At 53.5% G+C, this 19,911-nt stretch overlaps 1 protein-coding gene across 2 annotated transcripts in view; it reads left to right on the top strand.

Annotated features, from left to right (window-relative positions):
* The first annotated feature begins 7,820 nt into the window (after window positions 1-7,820).
* The window catches only part of XPO6 (exportin 6), a 58,532-nt gene continuing 46,441 nt past the window's right edge, over window positions 7,821-19,911 (top strand). For both annotated transcript variants that reach the window (XM_064390441.1, XM_064390440.1), the window contains exon 1: window positions 7,821-8,103. In XM_064390441.1, coding sequence (XP_064246511.1) covers window positions 8,101-8,103 — 3 coding nt within the window. In that variant the 5' untranslated portion in view covers window positions 7,821-8,100. The remainder of the gene's footprint in view (window positions 8,104-19,911) is intronic.

Genomic DNA, 19,911 nt, shown 5'->3' with positions numbered 1-19,911 from the left:
CACAATGTTGGACCAAGGGGCCAGTCACAAATCCCTGTGGCTGCTGGTGGAGCCCCACAGGAGCTCCTGGTGAGGGACAGACCCTCAGGATGAGACCCTGCCCATGGGAACCCGGGTTCCATCACCCCCCTCCAGCACCACCTGCAGCTCTGCTGGTGTGTCCTGGGCTGGAAGATGTGGCTGGGGTGTGGATTCTGTTCCCAGCTGTCAGAGCTGGGGCAGTTCTCCTCTGTCCATGGGGCAGTTTTCTTTATCTCTCCCACAGCCCATCCTCCCTCCAGGAGATCTCTGCTGTCCATGGCCACTGAGTGTCCCTGCATGGCTGATCAAATTCCAGCATCCCATGGGAGATGCTCTGCCCAGGGCAGGAGCCAAGCATTCCTACCTGGATCCAATCTGAGCCTGGAACAGCACAGCAGCCTCTGCCCCCTGCATTCCCAGAGGAGCAGCTTTCCCCTGCCCTGCATTCCCAGAGGAGCAGCTTTCCCCTGCCCTGCATTCCCAGAGGAGCAGCTTTCCCCTGCCCTGCATTCCCAGAGGAGCAGCTTTCTCCTGCCCTGCATTCCCAGAGGGAGAGCAGGCCCATCTCCAGCAGCCCTGGAGCTGCAGAGGAAAACTCCCCCCTTGTGCAGGATCCCTGCTCCAGCAGAAGCACAGCTGGCACTGCAGGAGGGCTGAGCCCCCATGGGATGGGACTGTGCCACCACCCTGACCCACAGGGCTCAGCTCCTGCTCTGACTCTGGCAGTGGTTTGTTTTCTTTTTTTGTACTGTTGCATTTGTATTTTTAGTTTCCCTAGTAAAGAACTGTTATTCCTACTCCCATATCTTTGCCTGAGAGCCCCTTGATTTCAAAGTTATAATATTTCAGAGGGAGGGGGTTTACATTTTCCATGTCAGGGGAGGCTCCTGCCTTCCTTAGCAGACACCTGGATTTTCAGATCAAGACACGGTGTCCCCCAGAGCCGTGGGATGCTGAGAGCAGGGAGAGGCACAGAAGGGCAGCTCAGGACACCCTGCTGTGCTGTCTGGGTGGATTTGAGATCAGGGAAGAAGGCTGGGACAGACTGAACTTGGTGGAGGTTCAAAAGAAGCCGAGTCCTTTCTCCCCACCTGCAAGAGAGCAGAGCGGGAGAAGTGTCCTGGTTCCAGCTGCTCCTCTGCCTCTGGAGCTGCTGGGAGGGCTGGGTTGAATTTCCAGGGCTCCCTTTAAATTCTCTCCAGCCCTCAGACCCACAAAGCCTGGCTGGAGCTGGCTTTGCTGTGCTCCCCTCTGAGTCCTGTGGGGACCTGCCCCGTCCCCATGGGCTCCTTCAGCCAGGCTGGGAGCAGCCACCCTCCCGAGGGCATTGGGAAGCCATTCCCAGGGTGGGATCAGTGCCAGAACCCCAGAACAGTCCCACACGAATGGCAGGAACACCTGGCCAGGACCAGCGTGGCCACAAAGCCACAAAGGTCCCTCAGCCACCCCGAGCAGCGTGCCCAGCTGAGCTCCCCACCCCTGGGACACCCAGGCAGGGCCCAGCCCCATCCCAGGGAGCAGCTCCCTGTCCCCAGGCTCTGCTGGGTTCGTATCATTAATTATCCACTTCTGCACTTTCCTCGGGAATTTGGACTCAGGAATTTTTACCTGCTGGGTTTTTACAGCTTGCTAAATAAGCAAATTCCTTGCCAAGGAACTTGGGAGCCGTGGGGAGCCGTGGGGCTTTGTGGACAAAACTTTTCCAAGCTGCTTTATTGGACTTATAAAACAGAGTTTAACCCTTTTCATCAGACTGCTTTGCATGAGGTGGCAGGGCAGTAAAATGCTCATTTCTCCGTGGCATTCCCAATGAGCTGCAGCTCGGTTTGTGGCAGGAGCAATGAAGGAGATGGGAGCAGAGGGGAGGGATGTGAGGGGAAGCACAGCCAGCTGTGTGAGGCTCAGACTCACCCTGAGGGCAAAACCCAAACGCTGCAAAATGGGAATAAAGCAATTAAATGAGATGAATATTTGGATGTAGGATTGAAGGGGCTGGAATCAAGGCTGGAGCAGTGCAGGAGGCTTGGAGAACAGGCATTTCAGTGCCTGCTTGTAATAAAAATTGAGAGATAAACCATGTGGTAACAAATTATTTTCACAAATCCTGTTCCCTTCATCTCCCCAAGCAGCTGTTCAGCTCCATGGCATTTCCATTCCTTCTGTGTTTTTAAAACATAAAGTTAGCAAATAAATTCAGAAGAGAGGTGGATGGCTTCTCCAGCCTGGGGGCTGGTCCAGGCACAGTCCAAGCCCTGCTGCTCCCTCTTCAGGGATGGAGGAGCCCCAAACTGAAACAAGGGCTGGCACAGACACTGGACTGGGGGGCTGCTGATTTTCTTGGAGAAATGGCACTTCCAACAATGGGAAAAGCAGGCCTGGGGCCTGGCATGGCCACATTCCCAGGACTGGCTCGTGCTCCAGTGGTGCTGGAGGCTGATGGGGAATTCCCACCTTGTTTTTTCTTGGATCAACAACAACAGGAGGTCCCTGACAGGGCCGTGTGAGACCTGGGGTTTCCTGTGTGGGGCCAAGGACACTGGGGACACCTGGATGTGTCTAAAGGGGGCCTGGAAGGAAGATGGGCACAGACCTTTAATAATGGCCTGGAGAGCCAGGACACAGGGAATGGCTCCCACTGCCAGAGGGCAGGGCTGGATGGGATATTGGGCAGGAATTGTTCCCTGTGAGGGTGGGCAGGCCCTGGCACAGGGTGCCCAGAGCAGCTGTGGCTGCCCCTGGATCCCTGGCAGTGCCCAAGGCCAGGCTGGGCAGGGCTTGGAGCAGCCTGGGACAGTGGGAGGTGTCCCTGCCATGGCAGGGGTGGGATGAGATGAGTTTTAATGTCCCTTGAACCCAAACCTTTCCATGCTTTATGATTCCTTTACCTTGGGACAGATGTTTCTAAATCAAAGGCTTGAAGAACTCAGCCTCACATCCCTGTTCCACGTCCTTGTCCTTTGCAGGGACAAATGGGATAGAGAAGTGTCCCTGTAGGGATCCAGGAGATTGGCAGGAGGTTCCCATCAGCTGCTCCATCCCTCCCTCCCTCCTCATCCCAGGCATCCGAGCTGCTTCTCTTTCAGAGGCCCCAGAAGCCCACCCCCACCCCAGCGTGGTGGAAGCAGCAGGTCCTGGCTGGGGAGGCTCAGGAATCCCTGTCCCTGCTGTGCCCAGCCCCTCAGAGCACGTGTCCAGGCACAGCCCTGCCGGGATGACAAACGCTGATAATGGGATTATCCTTTAATGGTCACCATGGCAACGAGCCCGCTGACATCCCATGGGAGCCCTGCCGAGGGCAGCTCCAGCCTGGACCCACACGGACACCTCGGCTCAGCCGGGGGCACGGAGAGGTCACGGAGTGGGTTTGGAGCAGGCAGAGGAGCTTGGAGGTGTTAGGGAGATTTTGGAGGTGTTGGAATGGTTTTGGAAGTGTGGGAGAAGTTTTGGTGGTGCTGGGAATATTGGGGAAGTTTTGAAGGGGGTTTGGAAGTGTCAGAAGAGTTTTGGAGAAGTCAGAGGTGTTCTGGAGGTTTTATAGAGATTTTGAAGATGTGATGGTTTTGGAGGTGTTGAAGAGATTTTGGAGGTGTTGTGATGGTTTTGGAAGTGTTGGAGAACTTTTGGAGGCAGCTGAGGCTTTTGGTGCTGTTGGGAATATTGGGGAGTTTTGGAGTGGGTTTGGAGGTGTCAGAGGAGTTCTGGAGGTGTTGGAGAGGATTTGGAGATGTTGGAGAGATGTTGGGAGTGTTGGAGAGGTCTTGGAGGCATGGGAGTGTTTTGGTGGGGAAGGAAATGCTGCAGAGATTTTGGAGAGGTTCTGGAGTGGTGTTTGGAAAGGTTTTGGAGGAGTTTTGGGGATTTTGGAGAGTTTTTGGAGGTGCTGGAGGGGTTTTGGAGGTGTTGGGAATGTTGAAGAGGGTTTGGAGAGGTTGCAGGTGTTTTGGAGGTGTCAGAGGGGTTTCGGAAGTGTTTGTCAAAAATGCTGGAGGAGTCAGAGGGGTTTGAAGGTGTTGGAGGAGTTTTGGAGGGAACTGAAGATTTTGGAGGAATTCTGCAGAAGTTTGGAGGTGCTGAAGAAGCTTTGGAGGTGCTGAAGATATTTTGGAAGTGTTGGGAGATATTTGGGGGTGTTTGAGGGATTTTGAAGGTGGCAGATTCTAGAGGGTTGGCAAGGGACTTGGCAAGTTTCAGTGAGGTTTTAGAGATGTTGGAGAGATTTGGGGAAGGCTGGAGGGGTTTTGCAGGTGCTCAAGGGATTTTGAAGGTCTTTGAGGGGTTTTGGAGATATCAGAGACATTTTGAGGGTGTTGGAGGGTTTTGGGGGAGTCAGAGAAGTTTTGGAGGCACTGGAGGGGTTGAAAATATCAGAGAGGTTTTGCAGAGGTACTGGAGACATTGGAGAGATTTTGGAGAGTTGGGAGGGGGTTTGAAAATGCTGGAGAAGTTTCAGAGAGGTTGGAGAGGTTTTGGAGAGGTTGCAGGGGTTTTGGAGAGGTTCTGAAGGTGATGGAGAGGTCCTGGAAGTGTTGGAAGGGTTGAGGAGGTGTTGGAGAGGTTTTGGAGGTGATGGGGAGGTTTTGGAGGGGTTGGAGAGGTTTTGGAGGGATAGGAGGGGTTGTGGAGGAGTTGGAGAGGTTTTGGGGGATATGGAGAGTTTTTGGAGGGGTTAGATAAGTTTTGGAGAGGGTGAGGGGGTTGTGGAGGTGATGGAGAGGTTTTGAAGGAATTGGAGAAGTTTTGGAGGGGTAGGAGCATTTGTGGAGAGATTGGAGGGGTTGTGGGGGGGTTGGAGAGGTTCTGGAGGGGTTGGAAGGGGTTCTGGACTGGTTGGAGGGGGCTCTGGAAGGGTTGGAGGGGTTCTGGAGGGGTTGGAAGAGGTTCTGGAGGAGTTGGATGGGTTTGGGAGGAGTTAGAGGGGTTCTGGAGGGGCTCTGGAGGGGTTGGAAGGGGTTCTGGAGGGGTTGGAAGGGGTTCTGGAGGGGTTGGAAGGGGTTCTGGAGGGGTTGGAGGGGCTCTGAGGGGTTGGAAGGGGTTCTGGAGGGGTTGGAGGGGCTCTGGAGGGGTTGGAGGGGCTCTGAGGGGTTGGAAGGGGTTGTGGAGTGGTTGGAAGGGGTTCTGGAGGGGCTGAAAGAGGTTCTGGAGGAGTTGGATGGGTTTGGGAGGAGTTAGAGGGGTTCTGGAGGGGCTCTGGAGGGGTTGGAAGGGGTTCTGGAGGGGTTGGAGGGGCTCTGAGGGGTTGGAAGGGGTCACAGGGCATTTTCAGGTCCGGGGAGTTTGCAGGTGATGCAGAGGCAGGTTTGGGGCCGGGGCTGTGCCCGGGGGTGCCGCAGGACCCAGGGGCACCTCCAGGCCGTGTCCCCTCAGCTGCCCCTCCCCGTGCCAGGCCCAGCAGCAGCGTCTCCCTGCAGGGATGAGCAGGACCAGGGCTCTGGGGTCAGCGCTCTGCTGAGAGAGGGAAATCAAATCCTCCAGGATGGAAAATCCTGCTGCAGGCCCAGGGGAGCGCTCGGCCCTGAGCTCTGGGGGAGCTGGCCCCACAGATGGATCATCCCCCTCCTGCCGGGGTTTAATCCTCTGAGGGAAGTGCCAGCCCTTGCAATGTCCCCACAGGGCTGCTGTCCCCTCTAAAGCCCGTTAAGCCACCGGGCTGAGCCACTTCTGTCACTGCAGGTGCCACAGGAATTTGGGAGGCACGAGGAATGCTTTGAGCTGCATCAGCCTCTCAGGTCTGGAGCTCCCGTGGGAAGGAATGTGTTCTTTGGTGGTGGAGTAACAAAATTATCTTTTGTTTCTTTAAAAAAGAAAAAAGCTTAAACGTTTTTCTTTCTTTAGTTAGGTAAAAAGACATTTAAAGACTTTAATCTTAAAGATAGCTAATTAGATAAAAGTTAAACATTTTTGTTTAAGTAAATTATTAGAAAAAGAAGAGAACAAAGAAACTAATGGCTTTGTGAAGTTTTACTAAGAATTTCTTACCTTAGTTCAGTTTTTTCTGCAAAAAAATTTATTATTTTGCCTTTTATTAAAACTTTTCTGTTTCCAACACTACCACAAGAGCCATCCTGCTAATTTCATGCCATCCAAAGCAGCTAAGCTCTCTCCAGTGTGATATAGATCCCCAGGAGCTCATAAAACCTGACTCAAAGTCACCCTCATATCACCAGTGGCTCCCAGCTCCTGGAACTGGGGAGGCAGCAGCTGGGGCCTGCGTTTCCATTGCCCTGACATTCATCCCTGGATTAATGGTCTGGGATCTCCTCACTCCTGGCCAGGCCAGGCAATGGAAAAGTGATGGAAAAGTGACGGGAACCAATGGAAAAGTGATGGAAATCAATGAAAAAGTGACGGAAAAGTGATGGGAAGAATGGAGAAGTGATGGCCACAAGGAGCTCCAGGCTGAGGCAGCCCCGGGACGTGGAACAGCCAAAGGATTCCCTGCCACGGAGCTTTGCTGTCCTTGCTGGGAGGGCTGGGGTTTGCCTCGCCCTGGTTTGTTTAATTGCTTAATTACTTCATTAGTTACAGGGGCACAAAGCCGGGAGCCACATCCAGAGCCCTGGGAGCTCTTCCTGGGGCAGGAGGCAGCCCTGGGGGATGGCGGGGCCAGGGCTGGATCCAGGGACAGCTCCGGCTCCAGCGGCAGGATCAGGGCCAGGCCCAGCCCTGGCTCCATCCCTCTCCCTATTCCTATTCCTAAACCCATCCCCAATCCCAATCCTATCCCATCCCCATCCCCAATCCCTATCCCATCCTCAATCCCATCCCATCTCCAATCCCACCACATCCTATGCCATCTCCAATCCAATTCCATCCCATCCCCAATCCCATCCAATCCCAATCCCCCTCCCCAATCCCACCTCCAATCCAATCCCAAGACAGTCCTGTTATGAATAAAAAGTTATCTATTTATTTTTAAAGTTGCAGAGTTAAAACAGATTGGATCAGTGCTGTTAAGTTAGCTTCATTGTTAAGAGTTCTTCTTCAATTACCTGTTAACGGCTGGTGATTAACCATTGTCCCCCTGATGCTTGCCAGGGACCCTGCAGGTACCAGGAGAATGGGAGTGGCATCAGAGCCAGTGTGCAGATGAGAAATGCATTGCACCAAATTTTGCAGTTTTCCAGGAAAACCCCTAAAAATAACGAGCCAACATAGAACTGAGTGACCTAAGTGATGTCTAAGGATGGGAGCGTAGTCCAGTGCCTGCTTGGATCCTTTTTGCTTCTCACCCTAACCTGAAGAGATGTTGACTACAGAGACAACCCGAGGTGTTGGACCGGAAAGGCGGAATCTCCTAATCTCTCGTGAGGACGGAATCCCCAGCTCTGCCTGCAGACCAGCGGACCAAGCTGCATCATCCTCCTCCTCCGTGCCACGCCTGGGAGCAATGGCGGCGTGGGCGCGACCCGTCGATTTCTCCCCACCTGAGCTGATTCTTCTTAATAAAGGCATTAAAAAGGAGAAAGATCTCCTGCCCATTTATCCCAATCCCAATCCCAATCCCTATCCCACCAAGCCCCGCCCACGGGAGGCGTGTCCACTCGTAGCCACGCCCACCCCGCTACAGCCCAATCACCTCCCACTTCCGGCCGCGCGGGAAACATCCCTCAGCGCATGCGCAGTGCTGCGGGGGCGGGGCCGAGGCGCAGCTCCGGGCGTGCCCTTCGCTCAGCGCCCCGCAAAGCGCCGCGCCCTTCTCCAAGATGGCGGCGGGCAGCGCTCTGTGCCGCCTTGCGCATGCGCAGAACCGTAACCCGGCTCCGATTGGCTGCCGGCGCCGGTGAGCGCTTCCGGTGGGAGGGCGGGGCGGGCCCGGGATGCGCCTGGCGTAGCCCCGGCACCGCCGCCGGCCCCGCTCCGCGCCCGCCGCGCCCGCCGCCCTGCCCGCGCCCCGGGGCTCCCCGTCCCGCCGCTTGGGGAGGCCCGGGGGCTGGGTGCCCGCAGCTCTCCGGTGCCCGTGCTGCGCGGCCGGCGGGGGCTCGCCGGTGCACGGGCGGGGGGGCCCGCCGGGCCACCGCCGGCCGTGAGATGAGCAGAGCGCGGCGCCCTGCCTAGAGCCGCCCCGGGGCCGCCGCGGCCATGGTGAGCTGGGGAGCGCGGCCGGAGCGCCGCGGGGAAGGGGGGTTGTCCCGCGGGGCCCGGCACCGGAGCTGCGGGGCGGGGGGCGGCGGCACCCCGAGCCACCGGGGGTGGGCGGCCGGGAGGGCGCCGATCGCTCCTGGGAGCGCTGCTGCCCGGGGCCCTCGGGAATTCCGGGTGTTACGGCGTTACAGCGAGGGGTGCCCGCAGCCGGGGCTGCCCCGGTCCCTGGCGGTGCCCGGGCCGCGGAAGGTGGCCCCGGAGCGGCACGGCTGGCCCCGGAGCGGCACGGCTGGCCCCGGGTGAGCCTCAAGGTCCTTCTCACCCAAACCTTTCCGTGATTAAATTCTCCGGCGGCAGCCGGCTTGCCCTCGCGGCCTGCAGCCTGCCTTGGGCGAGCCCGAGCAGGGAGCTGGGGAGGGACATCGGCCTCAGCTGTGCCCGCCGTGCCACCCGCGGGCACGGGGACACGGGCAGGGGCAGGGCCGGCCCGCGGGGTCCGCACGAGCCGCTCCTGCCCCGATGAGACCCCCAGGGAAGGTCTCGGGAGGTCTCTGCTCGGTGGGTGCCGCGGGGCTGGGCTGGCAGCTGGGGATGGCACCGGGGCCACCCGCGGGTGCTGCCCGTGCTCTCACCGGGTCACCCGCTGTCCCAGTACTGCTGTCCCCGTGTTCCAAGGGCAGGCCCAGAGGAGCCCTTTGCAGCTGGGCACAGCGGGCAGGTGCTTTCAGCAGCCCTGGCTTTGCCCCTGGGGTCCTGCCCTGGCTCCCAGGCTGCAGCTCCTGGCCTGGTTCTCACCCCACTCTGGCTTAACCTGCCTTCGGGGGTGTAGGGTCAGGCTGTGCACCCCTTTGCTTCCAGGATTTGGGGTCCTGGTTGTGAATTTCCTCACCCAAGAGCTGAGGTAATCACGTGGCTCACTGTGTGATGTGCTCCTGGTGCATGATTGGTGTTTTATTGAAACTTTGGTCTCTGTAGCCCCTCTAGGCCCTTGGAGAGGCTTTGCTGCTCCACCTGGGATGTGCTGGGGTGGGACACAGTCTTCTCAGTAAAATATATATAATGTTTATATATATAAATACTGGTAGCATTTTTATGGCAGGGTGCTCAGGGTGGGCTCCTGATGTGCCTGCCACGTGTCCCAGCTCTCTGTGGCTTTAGCTTCAGGCAGAGGGTGATTTTTGAGGTGGATTCTTAGTGAGCAGGTTTAAAAAGGTGAATAAATGGTTTGCAGGGTTTGGCAGGCCAGGGTGTGCACTTCACAGTGCAGCTGGCAGAAGAACTCCTTAGCTCTCCCCTTGCTTCCCTGGACACACACATTTATCCTCCTGAATTACCTCGTTTTCTTCTTTTTTTCCCTTCAACATCCACTGTTTGGCTGCCTGTGGAAGTGGAGCAGCAGTGCCTGGGCTGTGCTGCAGGCTTTACTGTTGTAACTCATCATGTGACTCCTGGGCAAGGTTTTCCTCCTGTTCCCATTTCCCTGGAGCCTCCAGATGGGCATGTTCTGCTGCTAGAGCAGCCTCCTTCCCGGAAACAGTTGGGAAAGCGTGAAGAGGAGCTGCTGCAAGGCACACAGGGAACAAAGGAAACAGAATTAAACTCTTCTGCAGCACAGCAGGCTGCTGGGAGCAGGTTTGCCTCAGCGGGGCTGAACTGGGTTGGTGTGGAAGGTAATGAATTAGAGCTTGATTCACTGGGCAGGGATTTTGGGAGGAAGTTGGGAAGGCAGGAGGGAATGCAGTGATGCACAGGGAGCTCAGGCACTGCAAATGTTGTGGGACAAACTCCTGTTTGCTGGGCTTGGTTGCCACTCATGGCTCACAAATCTTAATACCACTCAAAAGCTGGCTTTAGAGGAAGCTTTAGTGTTTGTTTGCCTCCAGAGGTGTTTGCAGAGAGCTCTGTGTGGGGTTCTTGGGGCTGCTCCTGCCTGCTGCGTGTGTAAATGCTGCTTGTGCACTGTTTTGGGGCCCCAAACTCCAGTTTGGGGCTTCCTGAGGGAAAAGAAAGGTGGTGGTGCTGTGGTGACTCTGTAGGGAAACAGGATACTGCAAAATCCAGCTGGGTTTCTCTGGACACACAGAGCACATCCAACTTCAGGCTTTGCTTCCACACACCACAAATTATTGCACTGTTTCCTCCTCACCTTTGAGGATCCTTTTAGAGGATTTTATGAACAGCTTCAAAGTAAATATTGTTGATGGAGCCGTCCTTGGAGGGATTTGTTTTCTGTCCAAATTAGCCATGTCTTTGTCTCATCACCCTTTCCTTCACCTTTGTTTCTTGCACTGGTGAAGATGAACCATCTTTGAAGCCCTGGGAGCTCAGCTGGGACCTCCTGAGCAAACCCCTCACCTGGGAATTGCATTTGCTGCTCCCATGTGAGGCTGGAATTTCAGTGATTGCCTCCTGGGAAATACGTTCTTCACTTCTGTGGGATCTATATCCTGCCAGCAACCAAAAGAGCTCAGGAGCAGGGACTTGCAGGAGCTGCTGCTGTGTGAGGTTTGGGATGCAGAGATGCTGGAGAGCTGCAGGCAGCTTCTCCCAGAACAAATCCCCCTTCCCCCAGGTTGTCCCTGGGCCTCCAGGCGAGCAGCCAATGGAAGCTCCCAGCTCCAGGGAGTCTCGTGTCCCTGTGGTGTGTGAGGCACTCTGAAATGGGAGCAGGCAGTGGGCGTCTGCAGCTTGGATGTTCCTGACTTTCCCACAGCAGCATCTTGCCTTTCATTCCACAGCCTCCCTTCCCACCTTCCCGTTTTTTAGCAGTGAGTGCTGTTGTTTTCTTGTGCCTGAAGCTGCCTGGTGGTGGTTGCAGCCTTCCATTGAGGAAGGAGTGGAGTGTGTGTGGATTGCAGCTTGTCCTGCCAGGTGAGGCTGGTGAGCCCTGGCTTATCCTGGGGCTCGTGGTTGCCAAGGAGCTGCTGCTCAGTTGCCAGAATAGCTCCTGTTTGTTCTGTGTCAGCCCTGCTGAGCTGTGGCCCTGAGGCTGGCTCAGGCCGTGCCTGGGAACCAGAGCTGCTTTGGGAGGCACTGCTGCTCTTTGCAGGTGACCCAGGACATTGTGACAGGAGGGAGCAGCAGCTTCTTGCTCCTGCAGAGCCCCTTGGCATGGCTGTCCCATCCCCTGGGGACACTTGGGTCCTGTGTGGGCTGTGCCCTGGCCCAGGTGAACTCAGGGGTGCTGTGCTGCTGTCCCAGGTGAGCTCAGGGGTGCTGTGCTCCCTGTCCCAGGTGAGCTCAGGGGTGCTGTGCTCCCTGTCCCAGGTGAGCTCAGGGGTGCTGTGCTCCCTGTCCCAGGTGAGCTCAGGGGTGCTGTGCTCCCTGTCCCAGCTGAGCTCAGGGGTGCTGTGCTCCCTGTCCCAGGTGAGCTCAGGGGTGCTGTGCTGCCTGTCCCAGCTGAGCTCAGGGGTGCTGTGCTCCCTGTCCCAGGTGAGCTCAGGGGTGCTGTGCTCCCTGTCCCTGGCCCAGGTGAGCTCAGGGGTGCTGTGCTCCCTGTCCCTGGCCCAGGTGAGCTCAGGGGTGCTGTGCTCCGTTCCCAGGTGAGCTCAGGGGTGCTGTGCTCCCTGTCCCTGTCCCAGCTGAGCTCAGGGGTGCTGTGCTGCTGTCCCAGGTGAGCTCAGGGGTGCTGTTCTCCCTGTCCCAGGTGAGCTCAGGGGTGCTGTTCTCCCTGTCCCAGGTGAGCTCAGGGGTGCTGTCCCTGTCAGGACATGGGGATGCTGCTGCTGCTGTCCCAGGCAGGAGGTGCTGGCACATGCCCAGGTGGGCTCAGCTTCACAGCAGGTTTTGGGATGAAGAGGGAGCTGAGGGTGTTGTCCCCTCCCTTGTCCCCAGCAGTGCCAGCTGAGCTGCAGCATCACAGCCACACCCCTGAGGTTCTGCCTGCTCTCAGTGCATCCCCTCATGAGCAGTTCCAATAAAATCAAGCTCTCTGTAGAACCCTTCTGACTCAAACCAGAGAGCAGGAACTCGGAAGTTCCGGCCTCAGCTCCAACATCTGGCTTCCTTTTTTGGCCAGCAAGTCATAATGTGACTTTGTGTGCCCCCCAGTTATCTCCCCTCTATTAAACCATCAAACTGGAGATGCTGATTAATGCTGATGAACTTTCCCAGCTCTGCAGCGAGGCCTGGGTACTCTGGAGATGAAGCAGGAGTGGGAACTGAACTCTGAGAGCTGAACTCTGCTCAGATGCTTCCTCCAAAAGCAGAGCTTTTTCTCAGAAGAAAACAGCTCATTTAGCAGAATGGTTGCACATAATCCCTTTCAGGACCTATAATAATTCCAACACATCCATATTTCAAAGACCTGGCTAGCTAAATGTAGGCTGCAGGAGGACTAAAAGCTATCAAGGCAAAATTGTTGAGCCTCCAGGTTCACTAAATGAGCTTGAAAAGCTCATTTCCACTGGCTGTTGCTGATGGATGGGTGGTGGTGGCAGTAATTATTTCAGCAGAAAAGCATTAAAATCTGGCAGGTACCACAAAGCTCCTGCCATGGGGTTCAGTCCTGTGCAGAGATCACTCCATACCCAAAAACTCCAAGAACTTTGGGTTCACTTGGGTGAATTAATTGCACATTGTTAGGTGGTGTCATGTAGGAACCAAGTAGTTGCTGTTAATGTTGGATTTATACATTAGTGTATGCAAAGTAGAAGGAAATGTAGCTTTGAGGTGGATAGGCTGATACCTGCCTGTCCAATGTGCCCTAAAATCCTTCCAGATCATTGTCCTCTGGCAGACAGCAGATATTTCCTCTTAGGAGCTATATTTATATTTGGGTCACTGCTACCTTGGCTCTCTCTGCATCCCAGGTGTCAACATGACAACCTTCTTCTTTGAGAGAGAGAAAAGAAGGTGTTTGCTGCTTTGTTTTATCAAAATAAAGTGTTTAGGCTCCCACTTGTATAGAATAATTTTTGGGATCCCATTTCCAGCATTTATGAAGTGTGCAGCATGTGCCTGTTCTCCCTTCTAGGCCTTGTTGTTCCAACCAAAATGTAAATATTGATATTCTGGTAGAAGAAGAGCAATTGGCTTTTCCCCTACTGATCCTGATGGTCAAGGAGTTTCCTACTCATCCAGGCAGCCCCTGGGGTTTATTTGTGGGTTCTCTGTTCTCTGGAATTTTGGGATGATGCAGCTTCTCCTGGGCTAAGAAGCTCCTACAGCTTCTTATGGTGAAGCAGCTCTTTTCCAATCCTACCTTCCCTCCACACACATTTGATTCTTTCCTTTGTCCGTGTTTCTCTTTTCTGTTTACGCTCAGGATACTTTCACTCCACCAGAACTATTCCAGGCTCTTCTAGCAACACCACAAATTCCTTTTTCTTTTTCCTCCCCTGATCTTCCCTGACCCTTCTCCTATGTGGATCATGCCCAGAATTCCATTTCTTTTCCCATTTCCAACCCTTTGCATTCACGCTCCAAATTATCTTTTATTTGTTCCAGCATCTCCAAGCTCATGGCTGGATCTCTGCATGTATTTTTAGCATTTTGACTTAATATTTTATTAGGGCTTTAATTGCAGCGTGGAGCTCTTCCCAAGAGGGATTGTCCTGGTTCCTTTTTGTCCCCTCTTTGGAGAAAGGAGTGTGCTCATCTGTTTTGTGTACTGGCTTGTCAGGGTGCCAAAGCCAGCAGCTTTCTAGAGGGGAATGAGGGTTTTTTTTTTTTGCCTTTAAAGAGATGCTTTGCCTGAAAAATCTGTGTTGTGCTCAGCTGGTTCCCTGCTGCTTCATTGAGTAAGAACAGAGTAGGTTTCTTCTCCATGGCAATTCCACCTTTTCTTTGGGATGAGGAGCAGTTTCTTCCATGGAGGTTTGGCTCAGAGCTGGTTTCCCTGGTGTTCAAAATCAGGGTCTGGAGAGGATACAGCAAAACCAGCCCCTGAGCATGGCTGCATTTGTTGTTCCTCATCCCCTTCCCTAACCCTTGGGTTATGTGGGATAAACCTGTATTTTTTACAGTTCCTTGGCTTTCTTTTTGCAAGTGTGAAGGAAACCAAGAGGAGGACAAAGTGCTCCATGAGCTGTAGGCTCAGATGTGGAAGTGTGGGCTCAGTGCTCAGGAGGCAGTTCCTGCTCCCAGGAGCTGCTGCCTTTGGGCTTGGGGAAAGCTGCAGGGGGAAAAGGCAGCTTTGCCTTCCAAAAGCTGCTTTTCCTGTGTGCTGCTGGTGTTTGAAGGAGCTGGGTGGGTCGTGGTGACCCTCAGGGTCCCCCCCTGGCCCAGCAGAGCCCCCTGTTGTGGGCAGGGAGCCTGGAACCCCCCAGGGCTGGGACACCCAGAGCTGCAGGGGTGAGCAGCAAAGGGCAGTTGTGAAATCCCCCAAAGTGCAGCAGCACTGCAGATGTCAACATCTTGTTTTTCTTTAATTGGACTGGATGTTCTCCCTGTGTGAGCTATCCTTTGAAAACATTTTAATTAACAAAAATCTTAGTTATTCCCATGGTGTTTCCCATGGTGGTTTCATTACACACTCTTAAATGCCCAACATAAGTTTTAATGCTCTTGCCAGGAATAAAATTTAGAGTTTCACAATATTTTTTTCTTTTCTCTGACAGGGGGTGAGGGTCTGAAAATTCCATATTTTCATGTAGTATAATCACACCTCCTTGGAAACCAGGTCTGGCTCCTGTAAGGTATTGGATCAGGTATAATCCTGCCCCCAAGTTTGCCCTAAACCTTGCACGTTGTGTAGCCAGGTGTTGGGACAGCTTTTCCCCATGGTAACGGGCTTAATCCTGCCAGGCAGAAGTGGATGTTGGAGAAAAATCAGCAGGATTTGCTTGCTGGAGCTGGAGTTGAATCTGAGTGGAGGTACCCCTTTAAGAAATATGCTGAATAATTGTTTTTTTCTTACATTTACTTTCTTTTTTTGCTTGCCCTGGTGCTTCCCATTTCCAGCTCTGCATATGTGCATAATTCCAGAGACTCCTTCACTTGGGGCTACACACAACTGTGATTCAGAGCCTTCCCTGGGTATTATTGGGACTTGTCTGGAGGCTGAGATAAATAAGGGTTTATTTGTGGCTCTGCTGACAGTGAAGGATTTGAGAAGTGTGTTTAAAAATCTCTTCATGCATCTTGGACTCCTTAGAGCTGCTTCACAACCACACCAGGTTCTCCACTCCTGTCACTTGGGCATCTTTCCTTGGCTTCTCTCTGGTCACAGGAGCTGCTACCTTTGTACAAGTGGAGAGGAGCAAGGGTTTGGCATTTCTAAGTGTTAAATTTTCACCTCTAAGAGCATGAAGAGTGTTCTCTGAAGAGTCATTATAACCACAGGAAGGATGTGGAGCTCCTGGAGAGAGTCCAGAGGAGGCCACAGAGATGCCCCAAGGGCTGGAGCCAGGCTGGCAGAGCTGGGGGTGCTCACCTGCAGAGGAGAAGGCTCCAGGGACACCTCAGAGCCCCTGCCAGGGCCTAAAGGGGCTCCAGGAGAGCTGCAGAGGGACTGGGGACAAGGCATGGAGGGACAGGACACAGGGAATGGCTCCCACTGCCAGAGGGCAGGGCTGGATGGGATGTTGGGCAGGAATTGTTCCCTGTGAGGGTGGGCAGGCCCTGGCACAGGGTGCCCAGAGCAGCTGTGGCTGCCCCTGGATCCCTGGCAGTGCCCAAGGCCAGGCTGGGCAGGGCTTGGAGCAGCCTCGGATAGTGGAAGGTGTCCCTGCTATGGCAGGGGGAGAACTGGATGAGCTTTAAGGTCCTTCTGGGCCAAACCATCCCATGATCCTGTACTGGGTGTGGGGTTTTTAAACAGACTTCAGCTCTGAAGGCTGTGCTGGGTACAGTGTGAGCTCATTTGCCACTGCTGCTCATCTCCTGGATTCTGCACCATTGGAGTGAGAGGATGAGGGCATTTTTCTCAACACCTTTTACAAATACTTTTTATAAGGAATTTTTTATTCCCTTCACAAATACTTTCCTCACCAACCTACTCGTTTCCAAAGGACTCCTTGGGATCTGTTTTCCACCTGCCTGGTCGAAGTTGGGTTCCTTCCCCTAAACCTCTGGAGGAAGTGTTGTCTCAAAAGTGAGTGAAGTTGCATTTGGGGCAGCCCTGTGGTCCTGCCTGGTTTGTTTATGTAGAGAAAAGGGAAGAGATTTGTTCCTTGTGCCCGTGCTCCTGGGGCTGCTGCACAAGCACTGCCTCTGTGGGAAGGATGGGATCTCCCTGCGAGGGGTCACAGGCTGGGCTGGAGTGTGGGGCATCCTGAGGAACCCAGCAGAGGGAGAGTGTGAAGTGAAAGGAGGGATGCAGCTTCAGAGGTGTGAGTTTCTAGACTTCACTGGGGCAATTTAAGTGAATTCTGAACTGAGACAACCAGAGTCACCTTGCAGTGTTTCCACTTCTGGAAGCAGCTCCTGCCCAGCCAAGCACCCTTGGCAGATGCTCAGCTGTGTCTGAAGGGCAGATTTTGTGTGGCTGGTTTTGCTGATAACCCACAAGATGAGAAGTTATTACCATTGATGGCTTAAAAAGTGGTGGCCAACAGCTGAGAACTGAGTGAGCCAAGTGTCTGCTGAGGAAGGGCTGATGGCTGTGGCTGTGTTGTCAGGTTTGAGTTGCAAGTCCAAAAAGTGGCTCCAGAGCCACCTCTGCCTGCTGTTCTTTGGTGATTGTGCAGGGTATTGATCTTGAGGAATCTGCTTTGGGTCCTTCTGCACTTCTCAGCTGTGTATTGTTATTTTAGCAACTGCTTGTTTGGGAAACTACTGTGTTGCTGAGCCCTTTCCAGCAGCTAAACCACAAGAAATCAATTAGGAAGTCAGCAGCACGTGACCAGCTGCCTTTCCTGGGTGTCAGGGACTCAGAAATTGCTCTTGGGCTCGTCTTCAGCAAGTGTGGCTTGAGACAGCACTGTGTCTAAACCACCCTTTGCTTTTTCCAGCCTCCTGGGATTGTTTTAGTCCTTTGCTGGGTTTCTGAGAGAGTTCCTGGGAACTGCTGGGTGGAGGACACACTGCAGGCTGGGCTTGGTTATGTGGGTTAAGAGTTACTGGGTTAGAAAGAATCAGACTCAGACACTTGAGCCTGTTAATCAAAGTTCAACCTTCAAACCTGATGCCTGGTTAAGTGAATCTGCCTGTCCAAGAGGGTTTAAGAAATCAGATCCCTTGGGTATTGAAAAAGGTGCTGATTACTCGTGGAGCAGGCAGTGTTCCAGGTAAGATGATCTCTGGTGCAGGAATCAGGTTGGCACTGCTGGCTCTCCATGGCCTGTTCCACACAGCTCTGCTCAGCCTGGGGTCCTCCTGAGTCCTTAGGTGATATTTAAATTAAACACTGCTTCCCAAAGTGCAGCCAGGTTCCTGAAGGGACGGTTGTCCAGGCAGGAGGGCTTTGAGCAGCTCTGGAGCTGGCCCTGAGCTTTGGGATCTCAGGGACACGGAGGGGAGCGTGGTGCCTTTGCTCCTCTGCCAGCTGCCTTGAGGTACAGCAGCAATCTGTGACTTTTATCCCACAACTGAAGCAGAAAATCTGCTATAACAAGATTGCAGAATCTCCATGTTGTTAGTGACGTGCTGAAGTGGTGGTCTCTGAGGTGGGAGGGGGAGCTCTGCAGGCAGAGTTGCCGTGCCACGGCCCCAGGAGCTGAGCTGTGCTGGGAGCACAGAGGGGGCCCAGTCTGCTTTCGGTTCTGGAAACCACAAAAACATCTCTGAAGTGCAACAAGGAAAGAAACTGAGAATGAAGGCTGAGCCCTGTCCTGATAGCATCAGCAGAGCACTGCTGGGGAGCACGTATGCTGCGGGCTCCTCGTGTCAGACCTCTGGTGAGAGACCCTGGAATGAGGGTGAACCCCCAGATTGTGCAATTTTTGGTGGGAGGGATTAAATATAATTAGTAAAACTGCTTTTGAGCTCCCAGCTCTGCCTCCCAGTAGCATGTTTGTCTTTTCTGGAGGATGTGTTGGGTGTCCTACAACTTTTTTAAAAATACTTCAGAATTCTGCTTTTCTTGCTAAAAATAATAGTGTGCTTCTTCCATGAATTTTACTGCCCTGACTGACCCTGGGCTGTCCCAGGGGTTCTCCAGGGTTTTGTGAGCAGGCTTGAAATGACCCACAAGCTTTCTGAGAGTGCTTTCTAATTTACATGTTCAATACCATGTTGTGTTAGGGCTGGGGCAGGGAGGGGCTCTGAAAGACACCCTGGTAATCCTTCAATGAGTAAATTACTACCTCAGTACGTAGAGATGCAAGTGTTGTTAATACTCACCATGCATATGTGCGTCATTAAGTTAGGCTGGACAATAAATAATAGAGAAAGAAGAAAATTCAGCAGCTGGAGTGTGGTTGTTTGTATTTTTAGACGTGTGACTGTGCTGTTAATTAACTGCACAACACTGGGAGCAGAAGGCTCCGAGGTGGAAGAGGATGGGACATTGCAATTAGCAACAACAGGGTGATGATGAGTTATTTTATACAGGTGCTGTGGCTGAAATTTCTTGTTCCTTGTCTGGTTTTTTGTTTTTTTTAACTCTGTGCATTGGCTTGTTGGTGGCAATATAGCAATTCTCTGGGAATTTTTCCATCAGCCAGGATTCTCCTTGTGTGCTCCCCTGCAGTCCCATCTCTCCTGGAAGAGCTGCCCACCAGCTGGTAGACGTAGCTGATAGTGATTTTAGCAGCTAAATGTGATAAAAACTGAATCCTGATAGCTGGGAGGAGGCTGGGCTGTGTCTTGCACTGGAAATGGCAGGAGAGGAGGGTGGGTGGGTTTGGGATTGGGATTGGGATGGAGAGGCAGGCTCCAGAATGAGGAAGCTGCAGAGGGATCTGTGTGTGCTCAGTGCAGGCGTGGGGGCTTGGAGGGCTGGGAGTGCTCAGCAGGAGCAGGGACTGCAGGCAGGGATGGACAGGGAGGGCATCAGACCCCAAAGCAGGGTGGGTGCAGGGGGTGGGAACAGCTCCCCCTCACAGCTCCCAGCTGTCAATAAAGAGTGGAGATGCAGAAGGGGAGTTTGATGTGCTCTGGGGGCTCCTGGGGTGCAGCAGAGCCTGGGCTTTTCCTCCCTGCCCCTGGAGGAGGCGATGGGAGCTGGTGTGGTGGAAAATCCATCCTTCCACATCGGGAAGGTGCTGCCTGAAGGATGAAGTCACCTCTGTAACAGTGCAGCTGCAATTAACATCTTACTAAAAAAAGCTCTGGAGAGGGAATGCCTTAAATTTGTCTTGGAGTGGTATCCATTTGCAAACACATTAGGGAAAAAGTGAACAGGCCTAACCCTTCTCCCAGTTGTCATTAGCCCGAGTTGCTGTATTTAGAGCATCGTTTGTGTGATGGATGCTCTAATGGCAAACATTACAAGGTTAACAGCTTGTGTTTTTATGGCAAAGCAGTAGAGAAAATCTTTCCCCTCAACAAAAAAAAATCCCTTCAGAGAGCATAAAATGAAATTAAAAAAAAAAGAGGAAGTGAACTCTAAATGAAAGTGCTTGTGGAGAAAATGGCTTTAGAAAGCACTTCCATGTCTTGCAGAACGAGCAGGAGTTTCTTTAAGGGCTGTGGTTGTGTTTGGTGATATGCAAACTAAAATTAGCATTGTATCTGCTCTTCAAGTGCATGTGCAGTGTCTAAAGTGCAACCCAAGGATGGCTGCTCTGCTGTTTGCTGGAGCTGCATGAGTAATTCCTTCTACCCCAGTGCTTTAGTCATAGTCTGCATCTGAGCTTGTGATGGAGTCAGCAGCAGGGTACAAAGATTTTGCTTCTCCAGAGCCTCACTGAGGTGCAGCTGCAATATTGAACAGGCTGAAAGGCAGGAGGTTGGCAGCTTTTTTTCCCCCTTAATCAGCAGAAA

Source organism: Passer domesticus, chromosome 15, assembly GCF_036417665.1.
Source record: "Passer domesticus isolate bPasDom1 chromosome 15, bPasDom1.hap1, whole genome shotgun sequence".
Classification (NCBI taxonomy): domain Eukaryota; kingdom Metazoa; phylum Chordata; class Aves; order Passeriformes; family Passeridae; genus Passer; species Passer domesticus.
This window is presented reverse-complemented; position numbering and strand designations above follow the sequence as displayed.